Source organism: Neovison vison, chromosome 11 (genome assembly GCF_020171115.1).
Source record: "Neovison vison isolate M4711 chromosome 11, ASM_NN_V1, whole genome shotgun sequence".
Classification (NCBI taxonomy): Eukaryota; Metazoa; Chordata; class Mammalia; order Carnivora; family Mustelidae; genus Neogale; species Neogale vison.
Window position 1 is genome coordinate 65,911,691 of NC_058101.1, and position 18,058 is coordinate 65,929,748.

At 56.4% G+C, this 18,058-nt stretch overlaps 1 protein-coding gene across 1 annotated transcript in view; it reads right to left on the bottom strand.

Annotated features, from left to right (window-relative positions):
- Positions 1-943: 943 nt before the first annotated feature.
- The window catches only part of ACOX3 (acyl-CoA oxidase 3, pristanoyl), a 38,504-nt gene continuing 21,389 nt past the window's right edge, over positions 944-18,058 (bottom strand). The window contains exons 11-18 of the mRNA XM_044267870.1: positions 17,900-18,020; positions 15,294-15,416; positions 15,013-15,126; positions 11,449-11,564; positions 7,729-7,903; positions 6,012-6,079; positions 3,956-4,042; positions 944-1,519 (exon numbers count right to left, since the gene is read on the bottom strand). Coding sequence (XP_044123805.1) covers positions 1,400-1,519; positions 3,956-4,042; positions 6,012-6,079; positions 7,729-7,903; positions 11,449-11,564; positions 15,013-15,126; positions 15,294-15,416; positions 17,900-18,020 — 924 coding nt within the window. The 3' untranslated portion in view covers positions 944-1,399. The remainder of the gene's footprint in view (positions 1,520-3,955; positions 4,043-6,011; positions 6,080-7,728; positions 7,904-11,448; positions 11,565-15,012; positions 15,127-15,293; positions 15,417-17,899; positions 18,021-18,058) is intronic.

The following is an 18,058-nucleotide window of genomic DNA, read 5'->3' on the forward strand; positions in this document are numbered from 1 at the left end:
CAGCTCCTGGTAGAAGCTGCCCACTCATCTGGAGTGAGTGTATTACACGCAGGCAGGGTTCTTCCCAGTTAAAACTACAGCCCTGATACTAGCAAGGACCTGTTCTGTGCTGGGCTGAGAATGTTGGGATGGTTGTGTGCATTCTGGGCCGGACCACCTCCTGGCCGTGTTTGGCCCACAGCAGTGACTGGGGTTTTCAGGGTCAGTTTTCTCACCTGTAAAATGGGCGTGCTTGTCAGACTCTCCCCACCCAGTGTCTGGGAGTCCAGGAGATGGTGACGATGAAGTCCCTGCATCCAGTAGTGCTCAATAAAAGCAGCCCCTCTCAGCCACTCCTGCGTGCCTGGCTGCCCTGCAGGGCTGAGGTGGGGTCAGGTTCCCCTTTTCTAGGTGTGATAACTGAGGCTGGAGAAGTCAAGGAGCCCCTCTGGTAGTTTCCAAAGCTGAAAAGTCAGTCTTTAATAAAAACGGGTCCTGCCCCCGCCCCTCCCGTGCTCAGAGGCACTTGGAGCTATTCCGAGATAAGAAGCCATCCCCGGTGCCCTGGCACGGCCTGTGTTCCTTGGGTTCCTGGGCGTCTGCCTGCTCCGCTCTGAGGTTTCAGAGCGGCGGCTGATGACAGAGAGGAACCGCGAGCCAGGCATGCTTAGCGGGGACCCAGGAGCTACTGCGTGGGGGTTCGTCCACCTCCGACCTGGCCTCCACGGGAAGGCAGGTGCACTGATCCACAGGGCGGGGAGCTGCCAAGCAGCACCAGGCATCCTGCCAAGAGCCTCTAACCAGAACGAAGGAACATGTGTGCAGCCGGCAGCTCAGGGCCTTAAACTGACCAGACCCGTGTGATGCATTTATTTTCTTTGGAAACGTTTCCTTGGTGGAAACCTGGATTTCCCCACAAAATGGATTTTCTTCTCCTTAGAAATCTCAAAGTATATCACTCAGGTAAGCTTAAAATAGGATTTAATTCCATGACAAATTCAAACCAGCTAACAAAGAATCAGATTGGCATTATTAAGCACTTAGTGAAGCAGAGTTTTGTAAGAAATCTCAGGAGGCAGAAGACCATCGGCCCAGAAGTGCCCTGATTATGAGCACGCGGCCTCCTCTCGGGCATGTGAACACAGCATGTGCAGTGTCCTCATTACCAAAAAAACAGACCATCAGGAAGAGAGGTGATCACATGGATTTTCTCTGCACACACCAAATCTGGCAGAGGCGTCCTCCCGGCACCGTGTTGGGGAGCTGTCCCCGGACGGTGTGGGGAGAGGCCAGTGCGGGACGAGCACGGGTGTGTTCAGAAAGCAGCGGTGTTTCCAGCATCATATGGAACTAGGATTTGAGGTCACCGTCTTCGCCAGCAGGATCAGCTCACTAGGATTCAGCTGAGTGTGTGATGCGGCTATAGCTTTGATTTCAAACTTCCCATGCGGGGCTTCCTGATGGAAAACTCCGCCCACCACGATGGCCTCTCCAGCACTTTGCTTTCCAGAAGGACAGCAGTCCAGAGGTTTTTATAGAGCTACAAGAAATAAGCACATACATGGGGAATAAACAAGGTTCCTCACAGAGCCGAGGAGGGAGTTGCCGAGCCCCTCACTTTTGCTGAAAACACAGAAAATCCTCTTGTCACTTCTTAGAAAATTTTAAGATGATTTCATTTACATCAATCTTTTTTCCTCATGGAACACAACTGGAAACATGTAATACTTTAAAACAATTTATGACGACAGCTTTGGATGTGTCCTTTCCTCTGGGGACTCTTGTAGGGGGAGGCCCACACGGGCTCCGCAGGTGAGCGCTGACTGTCTGCTCCGAAGCGTGCCCTCTCCCTCAGCAGCTAGGCTGGCAGACCACCTCCTCCAGCAGCTTATACCAAACCCTTTCCACCGGCTGCCCCATGGGAAAAGCAGAGCAGCGTCTATATGGGCAGAAGGCCATGCGCATTGCTGGGGTTCTCCATCTGCCCCAAACGTGGCACACAGGCTGGCAGGTCTCCAGTCCACGGAGCAAGGGAAGGGGCCTCCTGTGTCCCTGGCTGGCCTTGACAAATTCCACTTTTTTTTCTTTTCTAAGTGGGCTCCACACCCGCCATGGGGCTTGAACTCACAATCTGAGATCAAGACTCACACGCTCGACCACTGAGCCAGCCAGGCTCTCCTTACTTCGAAGAGGTCAGTGTCCCTGCGGCTGCTGAGTGCACTCCTGGGCCCCTCCAGGCACACTCAGGCCCACTTTCTCCACATGGGTTACATATTGCAATTTGGAGCCTGATGCTTCGGGGAATGGCCGTCTTAGCCTCTGGCAGCTGCATGTTCCCTTAAATTGCACTTCTCACCCAGCAGCACCTTGTCAAACTGTGTGCCGTATATACCTTCCTGCCAGGCGGGGCCTCAGGAGTCCACGGTGGACTCCAGAGCTGGAAGGAGCCCGCAGCACAGGGATGGCCCCTGCGCACCAGCCACTGTCCTACCTGGGGTGGGGTTGTCTCTACAGGGCACACACGGGGCCCAGTTGAGTCAGCTGCCCTGGCTCCTTCTGTACCCGCTAACACTCCCGGGGGCTCGGGGCCTCACATGACACTGTGTCCAGGTCCTCCTCATCGCCTGCCAACCTGCAGCCTGGTCATGCCCCCATGGGCAGCTCAGCCCCCCCTCCCGCAGCCTTACTGGCATGTCCTCCTGAGGGTTCTCACTGGGGCCCTGACCACACTGGGGACTGAGGTCCAGTCTCCTGTCTTCTCTCCAGGTGGTAGGTCTCTACCCACATCCCGGCTCTGCTGCTTCCTGGCTGGGCAGCTGTGGGCAGGCCACCCGGCTTCCCTGGGTGTTGGGTTTCTCTGTGGCAAAGCATGTGTGTAACAGATACCGTGTGGGACGGGCCAGAGGACAGCAGGCCTTTAAGGATGATACTGTCCTCATGCCAGCCTGGAGACTTCTTCTGTCCTATACACCCTAGGGCCCAGTACACCATCCCAAGCCCAAGTGTGGCCTGAGACTGGCCATGGTCGGGGTGCCTACCCCCTGCCCAGGAGAAGTCTGTTCCCCTGAGCATGCATGGAGGGCTCCTGTCCCCTCACATTCAGTCTCCAATGAAACACAGCCTGAGTGGAAAGTGGGTTTTTCCACACAAAGAACATGGCCTTGTACAGCCTGTAGGGGGTGCACTGCTGGGAGGAGCTGAGGACATAGCATGTAGGGACAGGGGCCGGCTCAGGATGAGCACTGTAGGTGAGATGGCAGGACAAAGTGGGGGCACCCGCCTCAGAGAAGAGCTGCGAGGCAGCCTTCTGCTTAGATGCAATGGATGGAAGTGCTCCAGGCAGAGCGAACAGCAGGTGCAAAGGCCCTGTGGTGGGAAAGCCTGCTGTCATCAAAGAATAGAGGGGGCAGTGAGGCTGGAGTCCAGCAGGCAGGAGGAGCACAGCATAAAATGACCTTGGAGGTTTGGCCGCGTAGGCTGGGGGTATGGGGATGAGGGATGTTGGTGGGAGGTTCAGCAGGGGTCAATCTGACAAGATCACTTGAAGCAGTCATTCTGGTTGGAGCATGGTGGGGCAAGGGAGATTGGGGAGCCAAGAGGGGGCTGCTGGAAGCAAAAGTACCAGGGATGAGTGGTCAGTGGATGGAAAGGGTCAGGAGCCAGCACTGTGAGAGGTCAGGAAGACCCAGTGCTGGGAAGGGCCCCTGGGGGTTGTGAGAGCAGGGGGACGGCTGGAAGGCCCAGCACTCAGCATGGGCCTATGCTGACCCCAGCACCCTGGGCCTGTGAGGGTGGGGCTGCCAGCCCACATCTGGAAGAAAGGTAGTGGGCTCCACACCCGCTAACCCTCCCCAAACCATCCCCCACTCCTGGATGCTCCCTCTGCTGCTGCCTGAGAGCATCAACATCCCTGGCCCATGCCATCATCTCCACCCAGCAGTAACTGCCAGCAGCCCCCGGCCCTGGGGGGACTCACCTCGCCGTCGGCTCTGCCAATCGGTGAGTCTAGGACAAAGTCGGGAGGGGCGATCACGTCCACCAGGGCAACTGCATCGTCTTTCAGCTGTGGGAAAACAAAGTTCATTCTCTTGGCAACCCCCAGGAGTCTCCATGGCGACTGCCGAGAAACAGAGCATTGGCCGTTTGTTGCTACGACCCGCTAGCAATGACCCGCTAGCAACGGTAACCCCAGCAGGCGCATGTGAGGCTTGGTTACTAATGCATTATCTTCCCACTGGCCTGCATCACAGACTCCCTCGGTGCATGTCTGAATATTTTCTCCATGTTGCTAATCACTCACAACTTCCAGTGCGTTAACTGTTTCTCAAGGAGGGAGCTGCTCGTAAAAGCAACTCAGCCTCTCACTCACGGGGCAAGCGTCCTCAGATTCATGTCTGAATCCGCCTGCTCCGGGCAGCTGCCATTCCAGCAGAGGAGAGCACGTCCAGAAAAAATGTGCCGGGGTGGTGTTTACAGGCACCTGGGAAAGTCGTGTTACGAGGACTGTTGGGTGCATGGTGGCTTGAAGATGTCCCCGTTCCCTCGTGCAAGCGGTTCTTCAATAGGACACGTGAAATTTATGTAAGACTCCCAAGAATGTTCTTGAAATGCAAAAGGATTTTTTCCTAAAATAATGGTGATGTGGCCCCTGGGTGCACCAACTGGAGTCCTGGAGTGGGACAGTTTTGGCGACACAGAGGGAAAGCAACTGGCCAGCCAGGACTAAGCCAGTCCACCCAAGAGATGGGGAGCACAGCTTGTGGTTCGGGTGCTGCTCGTGAGTGTACCTGGCCCCTTGCTCTGCAGCCATGCGCCCTCTGCCCCTTGGCTCCTGATGAAGGAGCGCGCCCACCTCAGATGTAACTGTCCACAGAGCAAGGCCCTTGTCCAGACAGGGGCCGGCACACCTGCCATGTGACGGCAGGAAATGGTCTGGCTCAGTGGCCTCCTCTGCTGTGGTTGCACCAATGCACCCACAGATGACGCACAAATAAACTGCGGGACAGGCACCCCGCCCCCTCCATCTGTCTGAGCCAGACCCCCTGAAGTGGCAGCAAGGACCTGGGCCTCCCTGGTGGCGGATGGACAGGATGTTTCAGCTGCATGACTGTGTGTGCAAGCACCAGCCCGGTTGGGCCCCAGCCACCAGGCACAGGTCCCCAGGGATGCAGCTGTTTGAGAGCAAGGGGAACACACCTAGGAAACCCTCCAGTCATGGGTTTGACTGGACAGGAAGTACGTGTGGCCGCACATGGGTGTGGCACTGTCACAGATGCATGCCGACCAAGAATGTCGGGAGACTGAGGGATGGCCACTGGCGAGCTGAGTCTGGGGAGCGGTTTAGAACCAATCAGGGGGCTGCCCGGAACCACATCGACTCTGAGCTCTGAGAGGGAGAAAGGAAGTGGCAGGTCGCTGGTCATTTGAGACATCTGATAAAATGATTTCCCACCATCGAGAGGAGAGACGACTCTGCTAAGGATGGTCACCCAGTCTGGCAGCACCAGCATGGGTGGCCTTTTAAGTATAAGTGGGTAAAAATCAAAGACAAATACCCTCGACCACATGGGCACATGTCCATGGCCAACAGCTGTGGGGGCTGCAGTGACCAATGGGATGGCACAGCTCTGGCCATGTCTGCCCTTATAGAAAGGCTCCCTGGACAGAGCACCATGAGGTCACAGAGTCGGGGTTTGGCCCACATGACCTTTCTGGGGACAAAAATGAAAGAATCCCACACACAAGAAAAATACCACGAGATGAGTTTAAGCTGGAGGCTGAATCCCTTGGGAAGCTTGAGAGAATTACCAGGGCGGCTGTGAAAAGTGTATTACAGAGTGTGGACTCTAAGATGATCCCTAAAAGTGACTCTTTGCCTAAGACCCCTGACATCGGCGTATTTTTCTGTCATCTTCCTGTTCTTGCTCAGCATTGCATAGACACGTGTGTGCAAAGCAAAGATGTGCGTCACCCTGCAGCAGTTACACATAATGTGGGGGAATCGTGATGACACAAGAGTGATCGCTGCTCACCTTTGAGCACAGGTCCAGGATGGCATTCTGGATCATTTTACCAGCTCGCTCACCAGAGAAGTAGCCACCTGTAAGCACAGCACTGGTTACAATGGGGTCTGGTACCCTATGTCCACCTTAGCCCCCAGGTGCTTTGTATGAGCTCTCCCCACTGCAGGAACATGCTGGCCAGGGCCAGGTTCCCCTGCCCCTTTCCCATCACTGTGCATGTGCCAGGAGGTCACAGCCAGGCCTCAACCGCCACTACCCCCCCACCACCATCACCACCATCATCACCATTATCACCTCCACCACTGCCATCACCATTACCCCTACCTCCACCATCATCATCACCACCACCATTATCAACACCACCATCATCACCATCATCGCTATCATCATCACCATCACCGTCATCATCATCACCATCAACATTATCAACACCACCATCATCACCATCACCGTCATCATCATCACCATTAACATTATCAACACCACCATCATCACCATCATCGCTATCATCATCACCATCATCGCTATCATCATCACCATCACCATCATCATCACCACCACCATTATCAACACCACTATCATCACCATCATCGCTATCATCATCACCATCACCGTCATCATCATCACCATCACCATTATCAACACCACCATCATCACCATCATCACCATCATCATTACCTCCACCATCACCACCATCACCACCATCATTACCATCATCATCACCACCATCACTATCACTACCACCATCACCATCACCATCATTATCACCATCACCACCATCACCATCACCACCATCACCACCATCACCTTCACCATCACACCACCAGGGTAGGTTTGCTGTGGCATCTCGTGGGGCCCAAGGCTGTGGCCTGTGCATTTGAGCACACATTTGCTACAGAATCTTTTGTTGGATTTTTGTGAAGGAAACTGTCCATCCCTCAGAGTTGTCACTTTTTAGTGCCCAGTCCCCTGTCTTGCACACTGCCACTCCCTAGGTTCGAAGCCTGCTCTCCCCTTGTAAATATAGCCATTTGCTCTCACTGCCTCCACAGGGCAACACCATCCCTGAGCAGGGAGACTAGTTCTTGGCAAGGGGAGTAGGACAAATGGTCTCACTTTTCAGAAAGCTGAGATAGACACACAGGATGTGAACAGATACACAGCCCGTCTATATCATTAGTGTGTTTTGGGGGAGATGAGGGAAAACAGTCTAAAGATGCTCCTTAGAAGGACAATAATGGAAAGAGACTCAAGCTTATCACATTTTTCACCAATCTGCTGGGAATCAGCCTGCAAACCACCTCCTTCAGGAAGCTCTCCTGGGTCCTCAGGCTGGACATTCTTGAGGGTGCCTCCCAGCAGCTTGGGCTCGTGTCTATCTGGGCCCCATGGGCTGGGAGGCATGGGCTTCAGCTTGCCATAGACCAGCTCCCTGCCTAACTAACATGGGCCTCCTGGAAATATTCTCTGAACAGGAAATAGATTTCAAGGGGATCCTGGATGAAAGGCAAATGTTGTCCTGTCCTGACACCACTTTCCCTCCCATGGAATCTGGAATCCTCATCCACCGCCAGGCTCCTCCAGCCCGTGAGGAATGCTCAAGGAAAGCAGTGGAGGTAAGGACTCAGAAGGAAAGCCAGGCCTCCTGAAGAAGATGCAGCTGGGATCCAGGGCGGGATCAGGTGGGGCTGGCTGGGGAGGCAGGTGCCCTCCATAGGGGCCTCACCTTGGTAGAGCAGGGCTGTGTGCTGGCTCAGGGACCACAGGGCGTAGAGGGCACTGAGGCGGCCCAGCACGGCCCGCAGCCCAGGTGGCACGTGGGGCTGGTGTGTGTACTCGTGGAACCGCCGCACCACAGTGAGCTCCAGGAATGCGAGGGCCAGGGGACGGCAGTAGTACACCTTAGAACAGAACACAACATGGAGCCGCCAGCCCCTGTGAGCCAACAGCCAGGGCCGCAGTTCCAGCCTGGGGCAGGGGGCAGGGGCAGAAACCATCAGGAACACAGACCAAGGTGGGCGCTCCACAGCAAGGTCCTGGGTGGGACAATGACACCAAGGGAAGCCATGCACGAAGGGGGCAGGGCATGAGAATTGCCCGTGCGCAAACATCAGGAGAAGGCCAGCACCGAGAGAAGGCCAAGGCCAGCGTCTGTGCGCTCCATGACCTGGGCAAGCCTGATGACTGCTCTCAGCTTGGCCCCACCCAACACGCCCAGGGACAACCATGCCAGGCCCTGCCGCAGGAGGTGTGAAGGCACACGACAGTCCTCTCCTGCACTGCACACACAGTGATGGTACTCCGCGAGCCCCCGGCCACTCCAGGCATGGCTGCACTCCTCCCCAGACCATGGAGGAAACCCGTCTTGTGTCCCACTCATGTATCCGCCCAAAGCCAGGGCAGCTCCCTGCGGCTCCGACGCGTACCGTTCCCAGCCAGCCTGCATTTCCAGGAGTTCTGATGCCCGCTGTTTGTGGGAGCAGGAGGCCATGGCAGGGCCTCTGGTTCCAGTGTTTCCATTCTCACCTGCTCCCCCAGATCCCGTTGAGTATCAGCAGCTTCATTAGGTTTTCTTCTCCCGTCTCTACCGTGTCATTTTACTGGATTTGTTCTAATGAGAAGAGCACGCGTGGGGCCTGACCTGCACTGATGAGCCGTCCCGTGGCGCATCCGGGAGCTGTGACTACACCTGCCCCTGGCTGGCGTCTCTGGTTGTCAGAACTCAGGGGTGCGGTGGACATCTTTGTGGGCAGAGGTGGGGTGCTGCTGAGCAGCAGACAGCGTACAGGACGCATGGATGGGTCTGGATGGAGCCTCTGGACGGAGCGAAGACTCTGCCAGGCAGGGATGGGTGGTGAGGCCACAGACCTGTCTTTAAGCTCCTGCGGAGTCTGCTGACCCTCCAGTTCCAAGCTGTTAACCTGTCCCCTTGGGGGATCTAACGTGGCCTGGGGTCAGCTGTCCGCAGCTGCAGCGAACCTGGGACTGCTGCTTGTGGAGTGCGAGCACTTGAGGGCAGGGCAGTCACATGCGGAGAGCCCCAAGGGCCAGCCCCTACTCCCAGCTCCTTCCCCTCCCATGAGCCCCCACCCCCATGAAGCCCTAAACCATCAGATGCAGCTATTGGGTCCTGCTGTGCTCTAATTCCTGAGGATATCTGCACGTCAGCAAATCATCGACACTCCAGGCAGAAAATGAACTCCTCAGTGCCCATGTTCAGACCTCAGTTCACGGAAGAGGACCAGGCCCCGGGGATGGCACTGGGTTCCAGGCCGGCCCCAGCACAGCTGAGCTGGGTGACCCCAGGCATCTCTCTTGGCCCCGATTGCCTGATCCACCAGAGAAGACAGCAGGAAATGACCCACGTCAGGAGACCCGGGTGCGGTGAGGGGAGGAGAACGTGGCACATCTGCCTTCTGAGGTTGACAGTTCTGGACAGGGAGTACAGGGCTCTGGGGGTTCCGGCCCCCACCGTCCACCTTATTACACATTCTTCCTCTGAACATGGGAGGGTACTACTTAGCCAAAAGCGGCAATAAACACATCTTTCTTCTTTTTAAAGAACTTACTGTGTGTGGCCCACTCACAGGAGGCACAGAGCAAGGGGCAGCTGTTCCAGGGGTGGGGGGAGGGGATAGGGGATAAATGCCCCACCCCCGCCAAGTGAGAGTCAGCTCGCTCCATATTTCCACGCAAGCAGTCACTGACTGCTCCAGAGGACACAGCAGCTCATGCCCCCACGACCCACCAGACATCATCCTTTCCCCACATGTCCCCGGGATATGCTCAGCAGCTGCTGTGCCAGTGGCTGGTTCCCTGGCCAGGGACCCTTCTCCGCCGGGACACCCTGCTCATCCTGCTGCACATGCTTCCCCAGTCTGCAGCCCATCACCTGACTTTGTTTACAGAAATGACGAGCGTTTACACAGTCACATCTGACCACTTTCTATCTTTTACAGCTTCTGATTTCCCATCTCAAGAAGGCACGTCCCACACCGAGGCTACCCACACATTCTCTGAGTATTTCCTCTTGTGCCTGGGGTTGCTGCTCAGGGCACCGTATGGGAAGAGGCTGTGTTCTCCCAGGGCACACATGAGCATCCAGCCCAGGCCATGAGAGCTGACCCAGGGCTGGCTCTTAGCGGGCTCCAAGATCCAGATCCCAGCTCAGCTGGCCTCTCCCGTCCTTTTCTGTCAAGCGGCATACTGAATGCTGCCACAGTAGGCTTTAACAGAGGTCTAAAGGGGAATTATTTCTAAAACAGCTGAGCCCCTGCCTGAGGTCCGTCATCAGGGCTCTGGGCACGGGCCAGCTGGCAGGGGTGCAGAAGGACAGCACCAAGACCCATAGCCACCTCCAGGCAGCTCTCCAGGATTTGGATGCAGTAGGAATGGGAGCCTCTTGTGCCCTCCATCTTTTTGGGGCCTTGGCTTGTGACTCCAGGGGGCCCTCCATTTCCACTCCCTGACAGGCAGGGAATGGGGTGACATGGGACAAGCTAATCCACTCCCATCAGTGTCCAAGGGACGAAGGCTACAGTGGCCCCAGCCATTCTGGAAGATCATTACCATACTCCCTACTTTGGTCACCATAGCACTGAAATCAAGTTTACTGACCAGGGCCTCCTGCTGAATTTCTGTAAGGCCCGGGTTCGAGTTCTCAATCCAGGCATTTCCAGTCAAGATGCCATCCTGTCCCCTCACCTCCACACCTGGGACAGGTGTGTCTAGCAGGTCCCAGGAGACGCCACTGGCTTCGCTCCTGGCCACATCTACCCCAGTGCTGAGGCCGCCCATCACAGAATAACAGGAGGGCTGGAGTTCATTCAGGGGAGACGGGCAGACGTGGATGCTGAGTTCTCAGAGGGCACGAGATAAGCCTCACAAAACCAGGCCGCGGAGAAGGAACAACACCAGTTCTAGAAACTTATGTTTCCTTTATCCGTGCTCTCCCAAGCAACAGCCGTCACTCCAGATAGACAGGATATATGAATCACAAAAGCCCAGATCCAGATGCCAGGAGGCATCTTAGAGTGGGCTGCGTTTCCACATCAGCCCTGTCCAAGCCTGACAACCAAAGCCATCCTGGGACCATTCCCACCCAGGCTCCCTGAGAAGGGTGGTAATGTCCTGAGAGAGCCAAGTGTGAGTCACCGAGCAGCTGCTGGTCAGCTGGGAGGGACCAGGGCTGGGGTCCCATGGCCCAGTGTCCCTGGTCCCACCATGACGGCTCTGACAGCGTCCAGATGCCACCAGACACTCTGAACACAACACCCACCATCCATTAAGGTCCTTGCAGCTCACCAAGGCACAGGGTGGCCATGCTCCTAAGGTCACAGGGGCCAGAGGGGCTTGGCTGCCACCACCGCGACAGGCGGCTCACCAAGGCCGTGGCAGCACAGGAATTCCAAGGGAATTAAAACAGCAATTTTCAAAACAGACATACCTGACTGTTGTTTCTTGCTTCAAAGTCATTGCTTCCTGATCTTTTCTCCTGAGTTAATTTCTGATGACTCTCACGGAGCAGGTAACAAACCAACCACTCGTACGCCGCCAGGGGGACTTCAAAACAAGAAACAGAAAAATGACAGTAACAATGAAGCACCCGCAGCCTGCGAGCACTCCCCCAGGACGGGCAGCTCGCGAGCACGGGGCCGTCTTGGGGAAGAGCCTGTGAGACAGACATGGAGGCACCCGGAAGGCACCCCATGTTCTGCACTATTGCGGCACCCAGAGGCCAGGGGGCCGCAGAGCCAGCTTTGGGGAAAGCGCCTTGTTTGGGAGAGTTGCTGGTTCTGGCTGGTGCTCACGTGTTCGTCTGCTGGGACACGGTGCGTCCCCTCAGTGTCACTATGGATTCCCACATGCCCCAGGGGTCACTGCCATAGCATTCCAGTGGTCCCTAGACCTGCCGCTCCTGCCCCACCTCCCAGTCCTGGGGTTCCTGGGCCTCATCCATGTCCGCAGGGCACCAGACTCCACAAATGACACCTGAACTCACAGCGTCCTCCCACCTCTTCACCCTGATGCCCAGGTGCTTCAGGGAGCCCCTCAAGGCTGGCCAGCCCCCTCCGACCACCTCCCCGGCCTTCTACCCTGCCCCTCTCCTTCCCAGGCTGCCTCCACCCGGGCCCCATTTCCTGGCAGATCTCCCCCTCTAAAGCAGAGCTCTTCAACCTTGGTGTGCCCAAAAAGCAAGGCGGGGACGACTGGCCCCAGCTCCTTGGCTGGCACGGCCCAGGTCTGGGTGTTGCCTGCTGTCTGTCTGTGTCCCCACACCCTCACACTCCTGTGTGGCTGGATGTCCCCACACGACCTCCTCCAAAGGTGTAAGATCCTCCACGGAGCTGACTGCCAGGGAAACAGCTAAGCTCTCCCTGTGTGTGTCGTGCCTGCAGGGGTGCTCAGAGTGGTGGCCCCCCAGCACCTGGCGGCCAGCCTCTGGTACCTGGCAGCCGGCCCCTGGTAAGAGTAAACCACAGCCCAGGCCCTACTAGGCTCCACATGGGGCTGATCACATCCCCACCTTCATGTACTACAGGGGAAACTGAGGCTCAGAAAGGTTCACTATCAAGCCCTAGGTCATGCCGACTTCAGAGCCTAAGTTCCCCAGGGAACAGGATGCGACTTGAGCCCACTACCCTGTACACGCACATAGCTGTCAGCACCACACATGGTGAACCACAATCATTGACTGTTTTTGCAAATCAGCCAACTTGAGGAAAACAAATGGGCCTCACGTTGCCATGTACGGATCTCAAACACACAGGAACATCTGTGAGGCCCATCCTCGGCACGCACGCCTGAGTGAGAATTGAAGGAAACCCAGAGACAGCCAAAGACAGGGACCATGCCCCCCGCTCCCTCCCCAGATAAACGACTTGTCCCCTGAATGAAAACCCTCAGACCTTCCTGACAGGCTATGCGCGGTACTGAGGGCTGCCATCTCTGGTCCCACAGAGTGCGAGGCTTGTAAAGATTTCACATCGTCCTTATGGCAGATCCCATGGGTAGAGGCCAGGGCTGACACATGGACTGGGAGGACCACAGGCCCCAGAGACGAGGGGACAGTCCCGTGCCACCAGTTCCTTCGTCTGCGTGGACAGTGATGTTGGCATTCAGTGTCACTTGCACTGCTGGAGTTCTTATTCCATTTTTTTTCCCTCCAGAAGATGTTTTCACTTTGTTGGATCTTGCAAAAACCAGGGCACTCACAGGAAAAACAGATGACGCAGCCTGGCCTGTGTCCTGCGGCCACTGCACAGATGGGGTCCGCGTGCATAGTGTCCACGAGGGAGGCGCCAGAGCAGAGCACCCCGCGTGGCCAGGAGCTGCCAGACGGTTTGTTTGTTCTTTGGTTTACAGCGGGTAATGGTTTTAGGGGAAAAATGCTGGTTAGGTTGATGGTATGAGAAGCATGAGCTCATTTTCTAGTGTTTTCTGCAGCAACGGTTGGCTGGGGTGCTCTGAAACCATCTGAAATAGACCTTCAGGTGGGTCCCATGTCCCATGGGCACTTGACAAAGGCTGGTGAGGACCTGTCAGGGGGCTGTCATTGGGAAAACTGTGACAGACTATTGTGACCACCAAGAAAGCAAGCACTTGTGGGCAGAAGTTTCCTGGATGAACATGATGATGGAGGAAGCAGCTGGGACATCAGCCCTGCCTGAGTTCTAGTCTTGCTCCGACCGCAGGTGCCGCCTGGCCAGATGGGAGCAGGGTATGCGGCCAGGCAGAGAGTGAGGTGGGTGCCCTTGGCACCCACAGCAGGTGACACTGGGAAGCCATGGGCTCTCGGCCCCCAGACCCCAGGGGACACTGGCTCTGTGGTCTCCTGATCCAGACCAGCTGCCCCCTTCCCATGCCAAAGGCGCTCAGAGGAACAAGGGACATCCTTGTGGTGCCTTCTGTGATGGAGAAGAGGGTGCAGGTTGTTGCGTGTACCACGGCAGCCAGTGGATCCTGAGCATGGATGCAGAGCTCAGCACAGCGCAAAGCACCCCACGATGTGAGTTCCCATGTCCCCACGAGAGCCTGAAAAAGTGGATGCGGCTCTTCCCGGGTGCAGCCAGCAGGCTAGGGTGGGGAAGGGGCATCCCCTCACTCTCCCAGCAGGGCCCACACTGCCAGGTCCCTGGGGGGCTCCGTACAAGGGCGGCTCCTGACCGGCCCACTGGGACACATGCCCACAGGGGCAGTCTCCAGGGGGTATGGAAACCCACATGAAGCACATGCCCTCGGGGCTCACGGGTCAAAAGGCAGTGAGATGAGTGATGTTCCAGCTGTGGCTGCAGGGGCTCAGGGGAGGTGGGGGTGCAGGCTTGGGGCAGGAGCAGAGGGAGGGGACCCCAGGATGGGACTGGCACCTTAGCGAGCCCCATCCCCCCAAGCTGCCCCACCCAGGTCCTGGTAGCACTAGCCTCCCTCCTCCACTGCTGCTGCCCCATCCGGGGTACCCTCTTCTCCTGTGTCCCTCTGTTCCCAGAGCGGCCGGAGTGGCCTTTTCTCCAAAATAACATTCAAGAGTGAATCAAAACAATAAACACACAGACCCAAGTAAGTGAGCGGCTCTCTTGCTCTGAGTCAAGGGCTTCCCATTACAGGGGCACTCAACAATCATGGCCAAGCACGATGAGCACAGAGCCCCGTGCTGACTGCTGCTGAGCTGAGCCTCTCAGGGCTGAGAAGGGTGAATGTGCCGTGGGCCAGAGGCCACAGAAGTGAGGCCAGTGAGGCTGGCATGTGCAAAGGCCCTGAGTGGGAGGACCCCGGGTTCTTGTGAAGACAGCTGTTTCAGGAGCAGCCGGCAGGCCGGAGACCAGCCGCCCAGTGAGGAAGGGACAGGACCCAGAGCCCTTCCCTCTCCATCCTTGGGGAGAGTCAATGCCTAACTCAGCACCACACCCAGGAGGGGGTGTCTGGATGAATGCAGGGCCCACCACGGCCCACCTTGCTGCACAGCAGGCAGGGGGATTGCGGCGGGAAGCAAACGGGGAGACAGTATGCTCACCTGCAGAGTCCAAGCAGCTGTCGACGCTCGGGCATGTGAACCTCCGACCAAGGATATCGGGGTAGGCTTCCAGAAAGTCCACCGTCCTCAGAGGGCTCTCGACGCGAGCACCACCTGCGAGCACATCAGGCCCTGGAGTGACCACCCACCCCACCGTGCTGGGTGCCCCCGACACCGGTCAGTCATGCTTCAGAACGCACGTCCTCCTGCAGACACAGGGACCGCCTCATGGGGCCAGCATGTGTGGGCCGACCACTCTCCCATGAGTGCGGGGGCCTCACCTTGGATGTGGCGCGCCAGCAGGCTGAGCAGGTAGCTGCTGGTCTGCTGTAACAGGACGTTGTTGTCCCCTTCGTATGTGCAGTTAGGGTCGTTGTCATTCCGGAGGTCACCCAGCCGGTTCACTACAAGGAAGCCATGCACCTTGTCACTTCCAGTGCATGTGGGGGCAGACCCCACGCCACTCCCCGGGAGCCCCAGCACCGAGACACAGCACTCCCAGGCTGCCCAGCGCCACCCACGCCTCCCGCAGCTGGTCTTCCCAGCCACTGACCCCATGGCGCTGGCAAGCAGGAACACTGAGAAACGTCCCGTGTCACCCGCACGTCCCTCTCCCCTGTGGACACCAAGCTTCGCGCCGTCAAACGCCAGATCCCAGGTATGGGGGTCACTGACGCGTGCTGCAGGGCACCTGCCTACCCTGTGGCGAGTTCATCTTTTCACACAAGAAATTTCATATATCTCGGGCGCCTGGGTGGTGCCATTGGTCGAGTGTTGGACCCTGGATTTTGGCTCAGGACACGATCTCAGGCTGTGAGATCAAGCCCCACCTCGGGCTCCATGCTCAGAACTGAGTCTGCTTGGGATTGCCTCTCCTTCTCCCTCTGCCCCTCCTGCTTCTGCGTGCTCTCTCTCAAAACAAATAATCTTTAAAAAATTTTCAAATAGGGCGCCTGGGTGGCTCAGTGGGTTAAGCCACTGCCTTTGGCTCGGGTCATGATCCCGGGGCCATGGGATCAAGTCCCACATCGGGCTCCTTGCTCGGCGGGGAACCTGCTTCTCTCACTGCCTCTGCCTGCCTCTCTGCCTGCTTGTGTGTACTCGCTTGCTCTCGCTCTCGCTCTCTGGCAAATAAATAAAATCTTTTAAAAAATACATAAAAAATAAAAAAACTTTTTTCAAATATCTCAAGAGAACTCTCCGTTCTTTTGTCTCTCCTACCAGTGAAAGGCCCTGATTCCTTCACATTTTTTTTATAAGGTATGCATTCTAGAACCTCTTATCTGGGTCTCCTTCCTCTGATGAAGAATGTTCTCCACATGGGAGGCTGGGTGGGACAGGATGAGCCAGGAGTTGGAGGAGTGGGAGTCCCAGGCTCACACTGCTGAGAGCATAGTCCGAGAGGGTGTGAGACATCCTGCAGCAGCCCTGGGGCTTGTGGTCACCTGGGACATGCTGATCATTTCCCTCCCCCCGCCCCCCGACCCACTGCTCCCTGCCACAGACCAGTCTACTGAAACAACCAGGCATGACCACTAAGGAACAGGTCACAGTTGATGTTGAACCCAGACCAGCCCATCACATCTACCCCACTGAGCCCGGCCTTGCTGGTTTCAGCCCAGCGTTTGTACTCACAACACCTGACTCGGTTGTTTATGCCCTCTGCGGGGCTGCCCGACTCCATTCTTTATTCTATTCAAAGCCCAACAAAGCGAACTATTTATTGCGTCTCTCTGAGCTATGACAACAAACAGAAAGTACGGAACGTTGCACAGAGGACGAGATATGTAAGCGACTCGGACAGCAGGCATGGTCACCCGCTGGTCCGTGGGTAATGGGGAGGCACCACGTGGTGGGAGCCAAGGGGCCACTCCTGGCCCTGACATGACAAGCACCTGGGGCAGGTCCTTGCTGAAAACACATAATTGTCCACAGACTATCGCTGAGATGATCAAAGTTGGCAAGAGCCTAAAATGCTTGTGGGGTCATTAGCCGAAAGCAAGGTTTCTGCCAATTTCATTGTTTGGAACGCATGTGTTGGTCTGCTTGGACTAATTAGATTTTACCAATTATTGAACACTCGCACACAGGACGTTTGCAAATAGCAGCGGCAACTACAATAATACTAAAAGCTTCAACAATAACCGCCAACAGAAGTCACTGGCCACCTGCCACACATCTACCACCGCCAAGGAGCACTTTACGCGCACTCACTCATGTGACCAGGGCGGGAACCTTCATTGTTATGCACCACAATTGTCCCCAGGCTACAGGCAAGGAAACTGAGGCCCAGTGAGGCTGGCTAGTTGGCCAGGCTGTGCAGCCAGCGGGTGGCAGAGAAGGACTTGGTCGCAGGCCCTTGGCTGCTCACTCTCTTAACCACACACCAGCTGCCCAAACAAGGGCCACTGCCAAAGCAAACTGTCTTTCTCTAAGTTGAAGAATTTTTCGGCGGGACAAAGCTTGGTGCCGGATTAATGCCAAGTCATTAAGCAAAGAGTGACAACAAAAACGCACAGATGCAGATTATCTACGTTCCACTGGGGGGCTGGCGGGCTCCGTCACACAGTGTCCTCACCACCCGTTACCCCCAGAAGGAGACCGAGAACAGGAGGCAGCAGTGAGCGGAGGCCTTTGTCTAGGGCAGGGGAGTGGCAAAGCTGCTTTGGGAAAGGCCAGCCAGGGAACATTTTAGGCTTGACAAAGACAACTTGACCCTGCATGTCATGCGAACACGGCCACAGATAATTCACAAGCAGGTGATTAGGTGTGGTTACATTCTGATAAAACTTTATTCGCAAAAACCGGCGATTGCCGACTTTGGCTGGCAGGTGGTAGCCAAAAGCAGGGCTGTGGACTGAAAACCATCACACACTTCAAAACCTACCGGCCAGATAGCCATGTCCTCCACACGCCTCCCGGCATTCCTGAATTCCCCGCTGGGCGGTCCATGAGGCCAGCGGCTTGCCCGCCGACGCCAAGGCGTGGATCTCACGTCCGAGCTCTGCCTTGGGAGAGGAAATCCAACAAGAACAGGTGAAAAGAA